This window comes from Gossypium hirsutum, chromosome D08 (assembly GCF_007990345.1).
Source record: "Gossypium hirsutum isolate 1008001.06 chromosome D08, Gossypium_hirsutum_v2.1, whole genome shotgun sequence".
Classification (NCBI taxonomy): domain Eukaryota; kingdom Viridiplantae; phylum Streptophyta; class Magnoliopsida; order Malvales; family Malvaceae; genus Gossypium; species Gossypium hirsutum.
Genome location: NC_053444.1, coordinates 9,714,337 through 9,736,612, shown reverse-complemented (window position 1 = coordinate 9,736,612; position 22,276 = coordinate 9,714,337). Strand labels below are relative to the sequence as shown.

The 22,276-nt window shown below is 34.0% G+C and overlaps 2 protein-coding genes across 7 annotated transcripts; both read right to left on the bottom strand.

The window, feature by feature from the left end:
* Nucleotides 1–670: 670 nt before the first annotated feature.
* Nucleotides 671–3,930, bottom strand: LOC107914823 (serine/threonine-protein kinase STY13). The gene is given in 7 exon segments (XM_016843868.2): nucleotides 671–1,076; nucleotides 1,458–1,592; nucleotides 1,691–1,865; nucleotides 1,949–2,157; nucleotides 2,254–2,357; nucleotides 2,360–2,374; nucleotides 3,163–3,930. Coding segments are annotated over 7 exon segments (1,143 nt in total). The 5' UTR covers nucleotides 3,464–3,930; the 3' UTR covers nucleotides 671–872.
* Nucleotides 3,931–5,528: 1,598 nt separating this feature from the next.
* Nucleotides 5,529–13,136, bottom strand: LOC107914801 (methylcrotonoyl-CoA carboxylase subunit alpha, mitochondrial). 6 transcript variants are annotated; one of them, XR_001689023.2, is made up of 18 exons: nucleotides 12,507–13,136; nucleotides 12,274–12,395; nucleotides 12,047–12,194; nucleotides 11,701–11,838; nucleotides 11,377–11,472; nucleotides 11,236–11,295; nucleotides 10,893–10,985; nucleotides 10,697–10,808; nucleotides 9,919–10,023; nucleotides 9,413–9,549; nucleotides 8,763–8,997; nucleotides 8,508–8,674; nucleotides 8,194–8,319; nucleotides 7,405–7,647; nucleotides 7,227–7,322; nucleotides 6,523–6,631; nucleotides 6,008–6,118; nucleotides 5,529–5,693 (listed from the first exon to the last, which is right to left on the bottom strand). XR_001689023.2 is itself a non-coding variant. In XM_016843828.2 (16 exons), exons 1-16 carry the CDS (start codon nucleotides 12,837–12,839, stop codon nucleotides 6,620–6,622), a joined length of 2,223 nt encoding a protein of 740 aa, XP_016699317.1. In that variant the 5' UTR covers nucleotides 12,840–13,136; the 3' UTR covers nucleotides 6,249–6,619. The 6 variants fall into 6 exon arrangements, 1 of the variants encoding a protein (XP_016699317.1); XR_001689024.2 differs by having other exon boundaries at nucleotides 6,008–6,101; nucleotides 12,507–13,124; XR_001689026.2 differs by lacking the exon at nucleotides 6,008–6,118 and having other exon boundaries at nucleotides 12,507–13,124.
* Nucleotides 13,137–22,276: the final 9,140 nt, after the last annotated feature.

The window sequence follows — 22,276 nt, the reverse complement described above, 5'->3', positions numbered from 1 at the left end:
ATTATTTTAAAACTCCATCACCTTCTCCTCTTTATCTCATGTACACTTGTACCAACGATTGTAATAATATTTGAGATTATGGATTAAGACGTCAAAACTTGGGGCAACCATCATTATCAGTTTCATCTTTCTCCCTTGTTGTCTTTATCCAAAGGTTTGGTGTCTGATGTGAAATGACAATCAATCTCGCCAATGGTGTGTGTCTACGTAAAGAAAGCAGATAAGTACAAGGAAACTTGTACTAATAAATAAATAAAATCAATCAACACAAGTAGGCTATGTGAGGATTGATTCAATTTGGGTTTATCTTTTATGTTTTAGAATCGAATCTTTCCAAAAACTATAACCATGGAGAAGAGACCCCACTGTTTTTTATTCTTTTTTGAAGGTACAGTTAAAAACTGGTACAGATAAGAAACTTTAGCTTTGGAATTGGAATCTGTATACACCAGCATTTTGTTCCTCGTCATTTCATCGACAAGAAAAGGACTTAGAATCTGTGTTTGCACGTTGAAACATCTTTAAAAAACTTAAAGGGAAAGTAAGGAAGGGATTCTGGGCACTAGTGGGAACATCTGTATGTATCTGCATATCGTAAAGTTTGGATTCTGAGCATTGCTCAGTATTCGAATTCGTGAACCTTCACTATATCCGATTTTTAAACCGTTCATGCAAGCCAATTTAGCTGTGTTGTGTATATGAAATATTGAGATTCACACGCTTAGTATGTGTTCTACATGGTCCTTGATATGGTTATATTCATTTGCAATATCGAAATCAATGGTTATCGGAGCCTAACAATGAAGTGCTCCACACACACACACATACTCTCTGTCTCTCTCAACTAAAAGCATGTAGGACAACATTAAGTGTCACGGACCAAGGGCAGTGAAACAGAAACATCCACGAGCCTGGTCATCAGGTATCATGCCACCTCCCTTACTTGTATCCACTGCTTCTAACAATCTCACCACCTCGTCCATGTCGGGGCGTCGTTCAGGGTGTGCATCCCAACATTTTCGCATGATGCTTGCCAATGAACTCGGGCAACATCTAGGGATTTCTGGTCGTAAATTCTGCAAATAACAATCTCCAATGTCATTACAATCAAAAGTATCAGAGGCAGATAGACTGAAATAATGCAGGTGCAGTCGGGATAATTATGATAGCAACGATGTAAAAGCAAATCAAAAGGCTTCTGGGTATAACAAACGTCGATCACTTGAAAAGATACGAAAGAAAAGCCCGGTAGTTAATTCCTAGAGCAGCAGTTGGTACAAACATACACAAAATCCAAAACAGAACTATTTAGGCTAATCAGTTGACCACTGGTCACGTATGCAAGAGTTAAAATTTTGAAATATCCTAAACATCTTTTATGTAGCTGCCATTCCAAAACATCTGTACTTCAAGTTAGATCATTTTATCATTCTCAGATTTGAATTTTGAACTCATACCTGGCATACTACTGCCGATGAAACTTCAGCGAAACTAAGATCAGCATAAGGCATGTCACAGCAGTATATTTCCCATAAGCATATACTGAAACTGTAGACGTCGCATTTCCGATTATAAGGCTTCCCATCAAGGACCTACACACAATTCATTGCATTAGATTCTCATACTTTAGAGAAAAGGGAACCGATAAAGGAGGGAGCTTGAGGTTTTAGGTGATCCAAGCAGTCAATACCTCTGGAGCCATGTAACCGAGAGTGCCTGTTTCCCCGGTCATGTCTCTTGGGTTCTGAGCTTCAACTCGAGCAACACCAAAATCAGCAATTTTCAAAGTTCTATGAGCATCTAGCAACATATTTTCGGTCTTAACATCACGGTGTACAATCTTTTTGGAGTGAAGATAGCTCAATCTACAAAAGGTAATAAAAACGAATCCATTAACTTTCCAAGGAGTAAATGTTGGAAATCCTAACATATGTGTTAGGCTACTCACCCTCTAGAGAGATCCAAAGCAATTTGAATCACAACCTTAAATGCAAGTTTCTTCCTCCTGTTTCTGATCAAAAAATTCTTTAACGTTCCACCAGGAAGATACTCAACAACAACACAACATGCTCTGGCAGGAAGGGAATTATTAGTCTCGCTTATTCCATCTTTTGTCGGAATTTTAAGGTTGGAAGTTCCCATTGAAGCTCCGATAAACTGCAGCATGTTGCTTATTCATGATTTCAACATTGAAACTAAGCAAAGAATTATGCCATGAATCATAGTCAGAACACTCATAACATTGGTTTTAACCTTTGTAACATTCGGGTGGTCAAGCTTATGCCAAACAGCAACCTCTTGTCGGAATGACGCCCGAAGAGCAGCAGCTTCAGCAACCGTGGCAATCCCATCCTCCCCCAGTCCAATACCTTCACTAAAAACATTAAGAAGTCTTTGCAATTAGGATATCAGCAATGTGGAGCACGATATTTTTCACTAACCAAGCTTAGTATTAGATGTGTTGCTGTCAAATGCAGACAAGAAGTCATATAGAGACTATTGTTTCACATTATCAGCCCTCGACACATGTTGTTATCGACTGAAAGTTTCGTAACACAAGCAATAATCGTTGCAAAGTGAAAACAAAGAGTTCCTATCACTTGCAAACAGAAAATGAGCAGATCACCCTGCAACTAAGCATGGATGTGCTGCACCTAGGCAAATGAAAATTTCTCCGTCGGTCAAAGCCTTTCTTTTTCTTTGCTTATAACGATGCAGCCGAAACACTCGGCACCTTCATTTAAAGAACAAAATGCTAGAAGATATCAAAAAACTATACCTAAAAGCCTGAACCCCTTAGTCACAATGCATTCTGTATACAGCTGAACCTAAAGACATGAATTTTCTTTTATTACATTATCATCTACTACTGAAGATTCATGTTCCATAGTCACATACAGTTTAAACAACTAAGAAACTATAATCTTACCAATCAAGCGAGACAAAAGTATACAAAAAAAGGGGGCCTCTAAAGAGTAGCTACATGAACAAATATAGCATCTTTTTTTTGAGTATATACACTTATACAGTGTAACAGAGAGGGAACCAAAAAAAGTTCTCATCTTGGGCAGAAACAGCAGTCTATGATCAACAAGATAAAGCTACACACACACACACACACACAAAAGAATTTGTGAATATTAAAGCGTATAAAAGTGGTACCTGCAACATCTTGGGTATCATAAACGCCACGGTAAACGGTGCCATAAGTCCCATGAGCTATAACATACCTTATATCAAGTTTAGCCAAATCAATTTCCCATTCTTCCTTCTTTGTGAGAGTTGAACCATCACTGTCCCTAGACCAGGCCCTGCTCAAGTGCTTATCCAGTTGCAAATCCCAGCTCTTGAAATCTATCTTATCTGCTCTAAGAAACACCTCCTTGTTGTTGTTGTTGTTACTAAAGCTTCTTATAGACCCCAAGGTCTTTTCCATTGCAGTCTCACCATTGATTGTCGCCATTTTTTTTAATGGAAAACAAATGGGGAAAAAGAAAACTAGAAAAAAAAAGCAATGGAAAATGATTGCTTATCTTCTTCTTTTTTAAAAGTGGGGTTCTTGTGTTGATGAAAAAGCAGAAAGAATTTTATTATTGTTTTAAAAAATAAAAATAGGGAATTGAAAAGGAGGACTTTGATTGTGGCCTGAAATGGATTTGAAAAGAACCAAGTTATTTTACACCCTCCATTTTATCGGATTTACCGGTATTTGAAGATCTTCTATGGATGGTAATATCAGAAAATAAAAAGTTTTCACTTTTTTTCTTCAAAAGAATCTGAAATTCAAAAACTTTCCATTTATCCCCAACAATTTTTACAGAGAATTAGAATATCCAGCAATTGAAGGTGACAAAAACTCAATATCTGAAATGGGGTTTTGATCAAATAAATGTTAAGCTGGAGAAAAGGGGTGTTTTTTTGGTAAAAGCTATGTGCAAGCATAGCAGTAAATCCCAAGTACTTAAATAATATTATATTATAATAAACTAAGCTTCCATCTTTAGAAAAGACAAGAAGATAGTGAAGAATTTACGACCTTTATGAAGCAGAAAAGGCAAAAGAAAATCTTTATTGATATCATAAATAGGAAAATGACCCTTGTTTAATGCAATAATTAAATGTAAAAAGTAATACTAGCACTTGGATTCGTGGATTCTGATTCCGTCATTATACCAATGACTGTTAAAACTATATTAAAAATAAAAGGTTAAATTATGATCTAGGTCCCTATTAAATTATATTTGGAATTTAATTCCAACTTTTATTTCAAGGAAGGATTAATATATAGGGAGGTACATGAATTTGGTAACTTGTAACTAATTAGTATTTAAACTTTTTTTTGGATCTAACTAGTACCTAAACTTGAAAATTGTAAGCCAATCTCGTACTTTTTTTTGGGTACTTGACTAATACAGTTAAAATACGTTGATGTGTCATTGACAACCAATAGCATGGTGACACATGACATCCTCACATTTTAGCACGTGCCAAAATTTTTTTATTTTTTATTTTTTACCACATGTAAAAATATGATGTTGTCATGTGTCACCATACTATTGGTTGTCAATGTCATGTTAGTGTATTTTAACAATGTTAGTCAAGTATCTATAAAAAGTACTGAGTTGGCTTATCAAGTTTAGGTACCAGTTAGGTCCAAAAAAAATTTATGGATCAAATAGGTACAAGTTGTCAAGTTCAAGTATTTCCGTACATATTTATCCTTCAATAAATTTAGGTTTGCTTGTTAAAGCAAAAAGAAAATTGGAAAGAAATAAAATTAAAAGGGTGGAAAAATGGAAAATATAATTTTTCCTTGCATAGGTATGTTTGGTAGGAATAAGGAAAAATTTAAAAAAATTTATTTTTCTTTTCATACGTTGCTTGGTAGAGTTAAAAATGAAAGGAAAAAAAATAAAATATTTTAAAAATGCATAATTTTGAAATGGCATGCATCACTTCCTCATTTACTCTTCTCTCATCTTCTAGTTTGGAAGAGATTGATTTTTATGCATTAAGAAAGCAAATGAACATCTCTCCTATTTTCTTTCCTCTCATTTTTTTTTACTACCAAGCACATTCAAATTTTATTTTCTTATCACTTTTTCATTCCCTCCTATCTCTCAACTTTTCCGTCCAACCAAGCACACTACATCTACCAGTCCACTATCCGAATTGATTTTCGATCCAATCGGTCTAGCCATTAAGTCCAGCTGAAACAACCATGACTAAAACTCAAAGGATTTATAATCTTTATTTTTATTTTCTTTCAACATTCAATGCTTTTCTCTAAAATTTCTCTTATTCTCTCACTAAAATTTTTACAAGTGATCAATCTTTCAACACTTTCAAGTGCATTTCCCCTAATTTGATAACTTTTTCAAGCTTTATTAATTAATTTTTAGAAAATTTTGCTTGCAATATTTTAATATTTTTATGTAAAATGAAAATTTTATTGATTGGAATATAATTTTTAAAGGTTGATTAATACAAAGGGAACACATCTCATGGTGTATAATAACATAAAAAAGTAAAAGACCCAAATAAGATCAAATTAAAGTGGAGAGTATAAATCTGAATTTTAACATAGTAAGAGGACTAAAATCAACTTTTAAGAAAGATTCTTATACATCACCCATGATATAATGTTCCAAAAGGAATCTTTTTGTACATTTGGTGAATAGCATCAGCATATTCTGGAATCAAGAAAGTAAGAAAATCAATATGATTTCATTTTGGCTTTCCAATCAGAGGAAACAACACAGACGATGTCAAAGAGGAAGATTAATTAAGGTGATTTTAAAGATGGGAAATTATTTGACTTCTTATTTATATTGTGGAAATGCATTCGGTGCAATAAATGTGCCCCCACGGAATGTTAAAATCAATTTCCCCAACTTTTAGGCTTCAATGATATGAAATGATATTTCTCTTTTCAAGAAACAATAAAATATTACAATGTTAATTGGTTTAAAAATAAACCAATTAAATGAACCCAAATCCTACTTACTTTTGAATATTCTTCATTCTCCACCACTCCTTACAATTTGGTCATGACTAGAATCATGTGATCTAATCCCATATCTATATTATCATGGCGTTTCCTACAATACAAACAAATCTAAAATAAAACGTAAAAGATGCAATCTTTGGGTGGCTTAGACCAAAAGAATGAAAATATGTGCATAAGCAATTTCTTTTTAAAGCATTAATCCATCCCAATATCAATTTAACAGGAAAACCTACAGTGATGTACTAAAGATTTCCATTCCCAAATGGCAGAAAAAGATCATTGTCAAAGCATATAAAGGCGAAAATGCCAATTTGCAGATGCAACTTCTGCAGATATGAGTATACATTTATTTTTCCAGATCAAATGTTGTTTCACATCTTGCAAGAGGTTTCTGCATGTATAATGAGAATATGGGATGTTTCCCTAACATTCTCTTACATCCCATATTCTCATTTCTCTATTTGCTTTCTTCTTCTTCTTTTTTATGTTTGTAAGGAGTCGCAGATACTTACAATGACTTATTTTCCCTGCCATTAGTAGCTGAGGAGACTTATTTGCTTGGGCACGATATTGTCCCGAAAAGCCAAAATTCAAGATGAATTTTTCCATTCATTCCTGGGCCTGGTCAAAGACATAATTTAAGTCATGTTCTATTTTTAAAAAAAGCCTATATTTGACTCTTTTTTTCGACTCTATTTTCGCCAACGTTAATGCAAGCAGATCAAATTATGAATCAATTGATAGATAATATTGCAGTTCAGTAATTTCCAGATAACTGACACTAAATATTTCCTTCAACTTGTGCAACTAAGTGACAAATCTTTAGATGGTATTGAATCTAACAGAAAGCAAATTAGCAAACTTAACATAGTGATGCCTTATACATTTTTACATAGGGGTTGAAAAATTTAGCAAAACCAAATGTTGCTTCAAGTTTTCTTGCATATACTCAAGATTATACAGTAGGATGACGAGTCTAAATATTTAAATATAACTTTTTGAAAAAGAAAAAAAAAAGGGCGGGGATTAGTAATGTATGACTCGTATAAGTTCAAAGATGAAAGATATTAGAGGGCCAAATGCAGGACCTCGTCGTATTAAACTTTAAACCTTAGCTACAAAAATTTGGCTCAAGAGAGATCAGAATATTTTAGGAAGAATCATAAATAGTGAGCTAAAACCATCAATTCCAAGAGCCGAATTCAAAATGACTAACCTTGACTCTGAAGAGAACACTACCATCTGAAACCTGCTGACCAGCACCGACTTTAAGCCCTTCAACAACACCACCAGATGTTGCTTTTACCACATGCTGTCAAATAAAGCAACTTCTAGTGTAAGTGAAAAGCAAAAATGACATATGTCAGAGCTTATTCGTAAATAGTAATATAAACCTCCATCTTCATGGCTTCAAGGACCAATACAGGTTGTCCTGCTTCCACCTTCGCCCCATTCTCTACCAGAACCTTGACCACTAAACCAGCCATGGGTGCCACTACAGTCCCAGGAGGGTGGCTTGTGGTCTCGAAACTCGTCTTATGCTGTGTTTCATCTTCATCAGACAGGTCAAGGCCTAGTTTCTGTCTGAAATGATGGTGGTGCGGCCCATTCCATATATGTATGTGTTTGATCTGACCCTGTAACCCCACATTATAAGATTTCACATGATTTTATCACAGAGAAAGAACGAACTCGTAATTTTCTGCACTCACTCTAGTTACAATAGATAATACCTAAGCATGCCAGTCATACCTAGCAAGCTGTGTAGCTTGGATTTGGGTACATAGGTCAGACACAGTCTGCCAGAAAATGGTACATTTACCTTACATTTCAATGGGCTTACCTTTATGCACTGTGGGCCACTAGACTTTCAGGCAGAGGATAAGTGTCTAACATTGGCACACGTTAAGAGAAATAAAAAGTCAACATAGCCAATAATTACAGATGACACCCAGATAAATTTTAGAAGTTATTTTCCCAAGTTAACTGAATCCTTCATATGGTCATAACATTGTACATAGGTAATTTGAAGAAACAAGGGTTCATCATTGGTAAAGAATAAAGGCCCTCAGGACCAGCCACATATCAGAACTTCAATTCTAATTGAAAAGGCATATAGAGGAAAGCAGTGACAACCTAAAATGTACATATCAGTTAAAGATTGTGGCAGAAAACATACTCACCTTGGTATAAACAGCTAAACTAACATTCATGGTTAAACCATCAGCCTCAACTATAAAATTATCATTGCCCAGATTTGATGCTTTGACTTCCAATATGTGGGCATCATTTTCTCCAATCTTTTGATGCTGCCACACCACAAAATCATTAATCACATATGGACAGGAAATGGGACAAGATAAATATAAAAAGGGCCAAAAAGAAAGAGAGAGAAAGAGAGAAAGAAGAAATGCACTCTGAACCAAAACAACTTCAAAACTAGCAACAGAAATCATCTTTAACATGCATCATGCACTTTAGGTTAGTAAAAAAAAACCTGAATAAAATAGTTCCCATTAGGATGATAAGTGATAGAAAGCATCAAAGGCTTTGAACTACTGCTCTCATATTCATTTTCACACTCAAATTCCATGGTCCTCTGTGCATGATGATTGACTCTGAATGGAGGATGAGTATACCATATGGGAAGTAAGCTAGGATCCCCTGAACACGATTGAAGCTGTAAATATTAAGAGGATGCTAAGCAACAACTAGTAATGATTCCAAGATAAAATCTGAAGTATTAACTTACCAGAATGGCTTTCTTTCATAGCAGAACGTTCCTTTTCACAAAGGCAAGCAGCTACCAGCTTTGCTCCAAGTCTAGCTGCACTATATGCATCCTCATAAATTACTTTATTATTAGGATCAACAAATAGGTCATCTTTATGGTGCTCAATAAAATGCGTTTCAACATTGCCCTCTTCAAATGCCTTATGGTTAGCAAGCTTTTGTAGGAAATTGATATTAGTTGGCAACCCTGCAACCTGCCAAAGAACAGATGATGAGAGTGATTGAAATGAGCTCAACAAAACTCTTAAGGAAAATGGCATGAGAATATGCTAACGAGTCAAATTAAGTGTATAATTTACCAACTTGTAGAAGCCTTAATGGAAGAGACGATACATCAAAATCATTAAATTAATCCAGAAAAGACAAAAGGTGCCAGTGAAACAGCATAATTTCATCATCATTGCACCCAAGTACGAATTCAACATGATTACATGAAGAACCATCAATTGTCTCCAAACCATTCAGTATACAATTTTCAGTTTACATGGTATTAGACTTCCATGTTAAACTATGACCATGAAAAGGTGATAGGATCATCTAATTGAGTACTCACCATAAAATTGGAGCTAAGTTCAAAATTAGGCATAAAATTTCTAAACAAAATTATACCTGAAACTTTAACAAGCAATCCTTCAATTTGACTAGTGCTGCAGCACGGTTTTCTCCCCATACTACAAGCTTTGCAATCATAGGATCATAATGCATGCTAACAACATCTCCTTGTTCAACTCCAGTCTCAACCCGAACTGTTAAATAGAAAAAGCTCAAAACAAGCAAATAAAGGGAGGCAAAAAGGGGGAAAAAACTCACAGGCTTGGAGGTGGACAAATGGCTATGAGATGTAATAATTATCCTATTTCTTTCTACTCTTTCCAATCGCAAAATTGGATAGAAAATATCAAACTGAAGGGTGGCTAGCATTGCCGGAAGGAAACAACTACTATATAGAATCCTCTGAAGGTGGATCAGCATGAAGAGACTACCTACAATCTGACACAACTCCCCTCCAATGAGGGTTTTTTTTTACTATAAGCACCATTCTCCAATATGTAGATTGAGTTGATTGGTTTATATATCTAACAAACATGATCCTGCATAAAGCATAGGAACTTCACCTGTTGAAGAAGGTGGCACCGGATGATAATGATGAAGAACTCCAGTTGCAGGAAGAAATCCTTTGGGAACATTTTCAGCATAGATTCGGGCTTCAAAAGCATGACCTGTCCAATAATGAGTAGTCATAGATCAACCAAGATGGTATCCCTAAATAGATATCACAAATATCCATTAACGGTGATCCCAAAGAGTTTTAATAAAATAATAAGTAAATTAAAACTACACCAAAATAGTTGATATTTTCTTTAGAGATCTGCACATGTCATGATATAAAGAAAGTTTCAGCACTTGAAAGAACCTCATCACTGCTCAAGGAATTAAGCATCCAGGGTAAAGAATAATAGTAAAAACTGAGACATCCATTTTCATCAGTTCTAGGTCACCCTTTTTAACTTCCACTAAAAGTTTAATCACAATATTTAAAAAGGGCCCAGGAGGCATCACAGAAACCATGAAACATTCACACTGATCTTCCCACAATAAATTTGAAGATATTAATATCAACAACTTTTTTTAAGCTAATAAATTTTGCATCATCATATATGACCAAATAGACATCAAAGCCTAAAGTTATACTATTATTGGTGAATAATAACAATTACTACCATCCATTAGTAAAAAAGGATCATTATTTTAACCTACAGTGTTTCCCGACTCAAGTCCTCAATGATTATGAAAAGGGACTAATGGCAAACATAAAAAAGACACATGCACATACAAATTCAAATAGAACATCACAAGAATGACATAGCTCTATTCCATGGGTAAAAGCTTGACCTGATAAGGGCACCTGATCCTGACTTATAGGAAGAGGCTCCCCATTTGCAACACGAATTTGCCACTCCACGAGATCTTGACCAACAATCATCTCAGTCACAGGATGCTCAACCTACAAATGAATACAAATACTGTCTATCACTGTCTTGTGAAGCATGAGAAATCAAGATAGAAAGAAAAAGAGTGATCGAAGCACCTGAAGTCGAGTGTTCATCTCCATGAAGTAAAAATGACCTGTTTTGGTATCAACTATAAACTCCACAGTGCCAGCATTGTGATAACCAACTGCCTTTAAATACACATGGACTAGATATCAGCATTAATAATTTGGCAGTTAAAAGAAAGATGGATGCCCGAAAATTTTGAATCATGAAAAGCCAGCCAATATAAGCGAGAACAGAAGAAGTAAAAATATGACACATAAACTCAGAAATACAGCATTACTGAAAAAATTAAAAGCAAATACAAATAAGAGCCATCTGATAATGCCATCTGCATACTTCAGACTACTATAAGTAAAATGATTTTGAAAGACACACCTTAGCAGCAGATACGGCAGCCTGGCCCAAGTGTGTGCGAAATTCATCAGTAACACAAGGCTGCATCAATGGTGTTTCAGTAAACCTTTTTGAAGATCAACAGTGAAAACATGAACTGAAAAGTATAGAAAGCAGCATTACAGCTGGAGCTTCTTCAATTATCTTCTGGTGTCTCCTTTGAACGCTGCAATCTCTCTCATATAAATGCAGTACATTGCCAAATTTGTCACCAAATATCTACTGACATCAAGCAGGACACAAGCTTCGATCAATACATAAAACCTAACAGACAATGAAATTTATCACAGGCATCTCCTCTAATGCAGCTTATTACATTAACCAACACATCTTACTGTTTCCAAGAAACTTGATAAGAAAAGGCAATTCATTTTTTTTCTAATATAGAGCTCTAATAATGAAGTACAACTAAATGAAAAGGCAAAATTAATAAGAGCCTAATAGTACCTGAACTTCTATGTGTCTTGGTTGAGTAATGTATTTCTCCAACAAAATAGTGTTTATGCCAAAAGATGCAGCAGCTTCGCGTTGTGCTCCAAGAAAGGAGTCGACAAATTCATTTGGACTTTGTACAATTCTCATACCCTGAATTTATAAACATGGTAAGAACATAGTTTGAATAAAACAAAACTTCCAGCAGTTCTAAGATTCTTCATATTGCAAATTTGATGATTGTAAACACAGCACATGGAACGAAAGCAATGATAAAAAACAATCGAGCTCACAATTCGACACCATTCTTTGGAAAAGAGAAGAAAATTTCAACAATGAACTGAATGAGAAAGGGACAGACCTTTCCTCCGCCTCCATGGGTTGGCTTTATTAAGATAGGATATCCAATTTTATCTGCCTCCAACCTCATAATCTCAACATCTTGCTCACTGCCATGATATCCCGGCACCAATGGCACCCCAGCCGCACCCATTATTCTCTTCGAAGCACTAACAAGCACCCAACCACAACATCATCAATAAGCACAAAACGCTTTAAAGTAACGGCGGAGCGCATCGGTAACAGTACCTTTTGTCACCCATGTCTCTAATTGCAGACGCTGGAGGACCAATAAATGTAAGCCCCCTATCTTCAACAAGTTGAGCAAACTCAGAGCTCTCCGATAAGAAACCATAACCGGGGTGGACGGCCTAAAATGCTTAAATTTCATCACATTAAACATCATCTAACCGAGATACTCTAAAATTGTAATTTAGATAAAGTTGCATATATCAAAATAAATGTGAGCTCGAGCAGCTAACCTGTGCACCGGTCCGAACCGCCGCCTCGACAATGGAAGAACCGTTCAAGTAACTGAGCCGAGCAGGAGGTGGACCGATGTGAACCGCCTCGTCGGCCGATTTCACATGGAGAGAGTCTTTATCGGCATCGCTGTAAACGGCTACCGTCCGAATCCCTAGACGCTTAGCTGTCCTCATGATCCTGCATGCTATCTCGCCTCGGTTAGCCACCAGGATTTTCTCAATGCGTTGCTGCTGCGACGTCGTTCCGGGAGGAGCATACGAAGATAGTAGCCGTACTTGGAGAAGCACGGCGGGCTTTCGACGGAGAATTGACGACAATAACGACATCATTTTGTAGTAGGAAGGTGGATGGGAAAAAAAGAAAAGAAAAGAAACGGAAGGTGGAGAGAGCAATTAGTAGAAGAAGGAAATGCGGATAAGCATGGATTACTATTCTATCATATTCATATCATTACAGTGCGGATTTGGAATATTTAAATAAAACGATAAGAAAAGAAAATAGATAAAAGAGAGAGCTCCAGTTCAGTACAGTCCACTGGGAGTTGCGTGTTGATCGGGAACATGACGAGGCGCTTGCCTGGCTAAATTCCTTCGGCGTTTGGCGTTAATCCTCATCTTCTAGCTTGGGAGTTGGGCCTGTTGCTGATTTTCTTTTCAATAATAAATTGTTTTTGCTGTTTGGACCGGGCTTGATTGATAATGTTACAACAACAATTTAAATGGTTACTTAATGGACCGTGTTAGACTTACTAAAACCCAAAATATAACTATCACCCCTTACCATAATACATCTATTCATGAGTCGGTAAGGTTTATATATGATAATATTATATTTTATGTTTATTCAAGATTAATTTGATTTGAAAAATGAGCCTAAATTTTAATCAAACCCATTAGTATTTGTAAATGACTAACTCAAGCTTGTTTTAGTCACACTCCTATTATTTTTTAGTATTTAAATGGTTTTCTAGGGTCGGGATCAAGCCTTAAGGTTGAAGCCTAAACCCTGATTATATTTTAAATGAGCCTATTTTTTTTGCCTAAGTCCATTTTTTAAGCCCTAGCTCAAGTGGTACCATACCCTAACAGGTATAAGTTAGAGGTTCAAACCCCACCAAAAGATGACTTATTCATGTCGCCTCTTGGTGGGTGATTATACATCCACTACAGTTGAGGCTCTCCTAACTTTGTGATTATAGGCCCTTGGGGCAACCGCTCTCGGCAAGCTAGCTCTCAATAGAGCACGAGAGACAAAACCTTTATTTGGGGGACAATACCTTCATTTGTTGGGGGATCGGATTAATTGTCTCACGAACAATACTTTGAAGACTTATCTCAAAGGAGTTGGTCCCCTCTTCAACAATAAAGTAATTTTGTTCAAGCCCTTTATAATTCGTGTTGGCATTCAAAATTGGACCGATAGTCCAATCTGTGAATAGGTCTATAGAAAAGTATTATGTTTCAAAATAACTATTTTTTTGTAGTAAAAATAGGATGGAATCAATTACAAACTAACAAAAGCACCATTAGAATCAGACTGTAAGAACTGGCTATCTGATTGAACCTGATCAACAACTTTAGCGGGAGCTACATGGAATACTTATGAACCAATCAAAAAAATTTTTATTAATCCTGCCAGAATTTGGGGAGCGAAATTCACTTCTCTTGGAATATGTTTGATAACCACACGCCAATCATGCTTACACATTTCTTGGATTCTTAAGATCAAGTCTCTATTCTTAAGATCAAGTTATTCTATTATAGTATCGTGATTGAGCTCACCCAACGACATACCATTATGAAAGCAACTACTCAGTGCTCGTCCGATGACATTTATCATAAGTGTGTTACCCTTATAGAATATCATTGATCTCTTTGGGATAATATATGTTCTTCCAATATGATCATATTTTATCTCAAGGTAACCATTACATCTTCCTTCATGAAAAGTCAATCACTATCAAATAGTGATCAAGTCATCCATCACAAAGACGGACGACTCATGGCCACGTTTACTTTTCATCAACCATGTAATGCCAATGAGAGGATATCATTTACCCATGTTTTGGGCTATAAATTCCATTATTGTGAATGACGCTACATACTACAGAAGTCGTGCACCCAACACACCAGCTTTCAGTTTATTATCTATTTGAACTCAAGCTTTTACTTACATCAAAGTGTACAAGTCACGCATACATAGTCCGTCGTCCGCTCAGAATTTAGGTATGCCACACTATGAACATTACAAGTGAATAAATCCATAAACGAATTTAATATCTATTCTGCTTGAGTCCTATCTCATGTACTGTCAGTCTATTTAGTTACATCTATGTCTTTATCTTCTGGGAGTCATCCGCCCCGATGCCCAAAACAAGGCATCTCCCCAATTGGACTTGATAGACGACATATTAATCTTTTAATCGGTTTGCTCATTTCCGATTAGATTAGGTTCGTCTACTAATACAAGCTATCTTTCCATACTATGATCCGACCATGTAATACCACTTAGAATTAGTTAAACATTTAGACAACCAATAAGCAACATTTGCTTCCATTTTGCTTTTCGTGCAAAAATCATGTGCAGACAATTATACAAATTAAATTTATGTAATCAATGGATTTGTTTTATTAACCAATCTGTTCAAAAAATTACAAGTTTACTTAGACGAAAATACTACATTTAGGGCACCAGATCCAATAGAATTCTAACCCATAAAGCTTGCTTTTTTGTACGGAGATTAAAACCCAACTTGAGCATGAAAGAGTCATTTTGTTCTTTAACGCATTGTAACCTAATACCTTCATTAAACAAAGGTTAGAAACAATCCCCCCAATTCACCAAAGACATCTTCTTATTAGAATCTGAACTTCCCTAAACAAAACCCCTTGCAAATTTCTTAATTTTTGCGCAAATACCATATAAGACCTTCATAGTTTACATAAAGTAATTAGGTATTGATAACAACACAGATCGAACTAGAGTAACCCTTCCTACCATAGAAAGCAGATTAGTATTCCAGTTATCTAATTTACGCTTGACTTTATCCACAACAAACTTGAAGGTATTTTGTGTGACTCACTTATGAAACAATGACAGTCCCAAATATGTCTTCAAATCATCAAAATGAAGAAACCCAAGAATACTACAAATATCAACAGCACTATTAACATCGGTATTTTTTGAAAAATATACAGTAGTTTTCTACCCATAGTCTCTATGTCCAAAAAGCCATGCCAATAGTATTAAGAGCATCATTGATTATGTGCGCCTGATCAACCTCAGCTTCAGCGAATAAGAATAAATTATTCGCAAAAAAAAAGGTGTGAAATAAGTGGCCCATCCTTACCCAAAACGATTGGTTTCCAAGACTTATATACAATTTTCCTATGAATTATTGGCCTAATCTCTCCATACAGAGTACAAAGATGTACGGAGATAATGGACAACCTTGCCTAATACCCCTCTTAGGAACAAAATCATTCGGAAGCCTTTCGTTCAACATAATTTGCATGGAAACCAAAGAAATACATTACATTATGACATTAACCAAAGTCGAAGGAAAACCAAAATCAGCTAAGGTATCTTCAATAAAGTCCCAGCAAATTTTATTATATGCTTTCTCTAAATCCAATTTTATGGCCATCCAGGATTTCTTTCTTTTTTTGGTTCACATTGAGTGTACAATCTCTTAGGCGATAAGAATGTTGTTTGTGACTTGCCACTCTGCCACAAAACTCACTTGATTCTGAGTGATAAAGGAATAGAATATTGGCTTGAAATGGTTGGCAATAACTTTAGTAACAATCTTGTACAAAATGTTACAGAGATTTATTGGACGATAATGGGACAAAGAATTAGGATTTTTAATCTTCGATATGAGAACCAAAAGAGTCTTATTAATAGAGGAATTGAAAGGCTTACCAAAAAAAATCACGAACCCAACAACAAACATCCAATCTAACTGTATCCCATTGGTTTTGATAAAAGAGAGCATGGAGACCATCCGAGCTAGGGGCTTTTAGGGGACCCATGCTAAACAATGCATTTCAACTTTCCTCACCAGTGATACTCAGGGCTAAAGAATCCAGAGTGTTAAAATCAAGTTTCGGGAAACAACCACGCATAGGAAACAAATCACACGACAAATCATCCAAAGAGTAAAGAGAGGAGAAAAAACAAACCGCTTCATTATGAAGAATCTCATTATCTTAGCACCAACCATCTTCGATTCTCAAAGCAAAAATTTTATTAGAATTCTTCTTTATAAAGGCTTTATTATAGAAGAACTTCGTATTATGATCCCCAAAATAAATCCAGTCCAGTCTCGATTTTTACTTCCCTAGAAATTCTTCCTCATCAAGAACCTTCTTATATTCTATCCGTAACTCAGTTTCAATATTCAGAAGATAACTGGAGCATCTATGATCTAAAGCAGACTGAACCTTACCAATACGATGAGCAATCGACCATTTTCTTCTAATGATGTGCCCATAAACCCTTCAGTATTCCATCTTTTAATATCAATAATAAGAAAAGTAAGATTACCAAAAATTTCAGATCCATTTCTCTAATTATCACAAGCAAATTAAGCAAAATCTGAATTATATATCCAAGAAGCTAAAAAACAAAAAGATCTAGGTTGAAATACTTGACTAGGAGAACTCATGGATAATAAAATGGGTCTATGATCAGATTTAAGTTGAGGAAGATGAAAATTTGTTACATCAGAATAAAGCTAACAACACTCACTATTTCCAATTGCTCGGTCAAGTCTTTCAAAAATTTCCCTTCTTTTCCAAGTAAATTGGAGACCTTTGAAGCCAAGATCCCTCAAGCCATTATTATGAACAAAATTATGGAATAACTTACATCCAGAGAAAATTGGGCAACCCCCTCTCTTTTCATCAGGGGAAAGCACCGAATTGAAATCCCCTAACAAAATTTATGGCTTGTTAATTGAATAAGAAACTTGATTCAAACAATCCCATAATACCTTATGTTTTTGTTTATCCTGATAACCATAAACAAAAGTCACTAGAAAAATTTTAGATCCCAGTTTCTTCCCCAAACGACAATGAATAAACTGTGGATCATTTAAGAGAATCTGGACCTGGACAATATTTTTCCAACAAATCCAAAAACCCCCTACAAAACCCTAGGCTTCTATTCTATGGGAACAATCCAAACCAGTTCTTGCTATGATTACGTCCTCCTTCAAACCACTAACTCAAGTCTCAAGGAAAGCCGCAACATCAACCTCAAAATAAAAAAAGTAATCTCTAACCATTTGAACAAACTTAGGAGACGCACACCCTTGACGATTCCAAACAAAAAGGCTTGGTAACATCAAATAAAAAATAAAGATAAAAGAAACATTCAACAGACCTACATTAAACATCCAAGCTTATCGCTTCGCGAAAACCTGACGAGTCCTGTTGGATCTGGTGCCTTGAGTATAGTATATTTGTTTGTAAACTTGTAATTTTTTTAAACTGATTGGTTTATAAAAAAATCAATAATTACATTAATATACTTTGTATAATTGTCCTCACATGGTTTTTGCACGTAAAAAAAATGGAAGCAAATGTTGCTCATTGGTTGTCTAAATATTTAAGTAATACTAAGTGGTATTACATGATCAGATCGTAGTACGAAAAGATAGTTTATATTAGCAGACGAACCTAGTCTAATTGGAAATGAGCAAACCGATTAAAAGATTAATATGTCGTCTATCAAGTTCAATTGAGAATATGTCTTATCTTGGGCGTCGGAGCGGATGAATCCCAGAAGATAGAAACATAAATATGACTGAATTGACTGACAGTACATGAGACATGACCCAAACAGAATAAATCTTGAATCCGTTGATGGATTTATTCACTTATGGCATTCATGGTGTGGCATACTTAAATCCTGAATGGATGACGAACTATGAATGTGTAACTCGTACACTTTGATGTAAGTAAAAGCCTGAGTTTAAATAGATAATGTAACAACCTAATTTTTACCCTAATCGAACATAATGGTTTCGGGACCACAAATTCTAGTCAGAAAAATATTTTAATATTATTTTGTGTGTTTATTATGTGTGAATTTGATTGTGTGAAATTTTCATGTTTTAATTTCGTCGTTTAAGTGTCTGATTTAATAAAAGGGCTTAATCGCATAAAATAAAAAATTTAGGGGTTAAATCTAAAAGCATCTATTTGTTGTTTTCTTTTTAATTGGGAGGCTTAAAGATGCAATTAGACCACTATTTAGATTGTGGGTGGCCAAGGACAAAACTAACCTTAATATAAATATATGTTATAATTATTTAAGTAAGGTTAAATTAGTAAATTATTATATATTATATTATATGATAGTTAAAAACATAAAATAAAGGTTATATCATCTTCCTTAGCCGAAATTTAGAAGAAAGAAAGCCATAAAAGCTTAAGGAAGGTTCAGCCATGTTCATGCTTAATTAAAGGTTCGTTTTTGTTCGGTTTTTAAAAATTTTTACGTTTTTGAGATCGTTGCTTTGTGTACTACAAGACTCATGCTTTAATTTTAAAATTTGATGGTGATTTTGAGATATGTCATTGATGAATGCTTGAGCTTTGTGATAGTTCATGACTAAATATGAAAGATATGTGAAAGAGTAACATATTTTGTCTTTGAATTTTTGGTGAAATTGAGTAATTAGGGCTAAATTGTGAAAATAATTTTTTAGGGACTAAAATGTGAAATAAATTAAATGTGTGAACTTGTATGAACATTAGGAATATTTTTCCCTAGCATAGTGTGTTCAAATTTTGTGTATTTTGCGTTTTATGTAATAGGGACTAAATTGTAAAAAGTGTAAAATGTTAGGGGCAAAATGGTAATTTTCCCATTTATATGTGTTTGGACTAAATTGAATGGAATAATATTTAAACTAGTTCATTTTGAATATATTTAGATCCAGAACCAAAGAAATCGGAGTTGGTTGAGGAAAAACTAAAGTCGTCGATTAATCGCACGGTTTTGATTTCCATTGTCCGAGGTAAGTCTATTAGAAAAATAAAGTTATTAAATTAGAATATATATATATTTGTATATTTATCATACATTTAATAAGCTTAATTAAAATTTATGATTTTTACATATGTTAGCCGAACATAGGTATTGGATTTGGTAAGTTGAGATTAATGGTATAAAATATATGTATACTAGCCAAAATATGTTTTAAGTTCAATGTTATGAAACTAATAGTAGAATATATACATGAATATGAAGTTCTAAAGTAAGATTCAATTTCTTTGAACCGAATTTAAAGTAATGAATTATATATATAGCTAGTATGTATGATACAAGTTCTTTGAGCTGAATTTAATATTATGAATTACATATATTTATTCACATGTGGTTCGAATGTATGTTCAAATTCTTTGAGCTGAAATTTATGTATGAATCTTATACATATATGTGGTTCGAATATAGGTTACAAATTCCTTGAGCTGTATTTAATGTTGTGAATTATACATATATGGTTCGAATATGTGTTTACTATGAAGAATTGAATATAATTCAATTCTTATTGAGATATAGTTATTGAGAAAGGTTTATGTGAATTATAAAGTATTATATGAAAGATTAATTTTGTACCTAAGTTATTCAGGCTCTGTGTCTAGCAGGCTTAATGCCGGTGAAATATTTCAGACTTTACGTCTAGCAGGCTTAATGCCAGCGAAATATTTCAGACTTTATGTCTAGCAGGCTTAATGCCGATATTCTAAATTAGGCTTCAAGCCTAGCAGGCTACATGCCGGTGAATCATTTTAAAATGTGTGTTCAGTAATTTCTTTGTCAATATAACAACAAATGGATTATGAAATTATACTAATCAGGTATGTGTTATTTATATCTTATTTGATATTAGGTAAGTACATTGATTGAATGTAAATAAAATAAAGGATATTGATGTATATATATGTATTCGATGAGTATACATATTCGGTTATGTGCGAATGGTAGGTACAAATTTGTAAGTTTATATCATGTTTAATTGTAATGAATAAAAGGTCTTGAGGTTAATAAAAGTTTCGATAGTATTTATAAATGGTAATTGCGGTTTAGTAAATTTATTTAAGGAATGATATGATTCATATTTTATTTATGAATTGCTAAAGACTTACTAAGCTAAGGTAGCTTACTTTGTATTTTTGTTTACGTTTGTTTTATAGATTTTGGAAGTTGTTACGAGCTCGAGGATTCGTCAGTAAAGTTTGTCACGCTATCAAATAACTACGGTATTTTATAAGTTGAAACTTAATTTTGATTATGGCATGTATAGACTAGTTCGAACTTTGCTTAAATTTAAATGTATATGTATTAAAGCCATGCGAATATGGCTTAATTAGTTTGCTTTGCTCGGTTTTGGTTTGAATTATAGATTATGCATATTTTGGTTGTGGTTTAGCATTTCATGAAATATATTATATAAATGAATGTTGTCGAAACCAACTTTTATTTTGAGAAACAAAAATTAGTTGTCGATGAAAATTGGAGTCGCCACCAATCTTTTATTAAGGTGTGATTGGATCACCTAAAAGTGACATTGGTCTACGAGTTTTAGAAAAACAGGTTTGGGAGTCAGTTATGTACGAGGAAGGATTAGCACCCTTGTAACGCCCAAAAATTGGTACCAAATTAATTAATTAGTGTCCTGATGTCGAGAGTTGAAAAATACGATCCTTAGTTAAATTAAGTTGTTCATTAAGACTCTCTCATTTTGGAAAAGAAAATTCACACCCAATGCGTTAAGGCACGATATTTTATTTCTTCAAAAATGAGTTTGTCCAAGAAACTCGTGTAATAAAATTTAAAAGAATATTCAATTGTTTAAGATTTAAGAAGAAATCACGGCCCAATACATTAGGGCACAATTTCTCAAAATCCTAAACATTGAATATTTCCTTTATTAATTTTTAGAAAGAAAAAAAACTTTATCTCGAGAAATCAACACGTCACATCCAATACATTAGGACACAACGTATTGAATTCCCGACGACAAGCTTTTTATTTTGTTTGTTTTAAAAACATTCTCGATAATTAAATTCAACGAAGAAAATTAGAACCCAATACGTTAGGGCTCAATCTTTTCGAAGAGTCTAAATTCGAGTATTGCATTTATTTTTGAAGTTTTCTATTTTATAAATTCGAGTAAAAAATAATATAATGTTTCATTGGATGTATGTATAAATGCCGCTTTAACAAATAACAATAATAAATACAACAATGATTAGAAATAATATAAACATAAATAAGGGAAAAAATAATAAACAATGACATGTAAAGTATCAAATAAATGAGCAAAAAAAAAGACATTCTTTTAAAATGTAAATGAAAGCATAAATCAATAAACAAATGAAGGAAATAAACAAAAAAATATAAAGAATAAAAGGTACATAATATATATTGAAATTATAAAGAATAAAAGACATACACATGGGTTTACATATAAAATTTTGGACTATAGAATTTATAGCAATATATATATAATGCATTTATGAAAATAAAGAAAAATATATAAATATACATATATATATTATAACATATGTGTTAAAAGTATAAGTTTGTTAAAAGTATAAGTTTGTATTTAAGCAAATAAAAAACATAGACATGTGCGTATATATATATAAATATAAAAAATATTCATTAGAAACAATATACAAATCAATAAATAAATTATACACAAATCAACAAAATAAGAACAAGTCACAGAAAATAAGAACGCAAG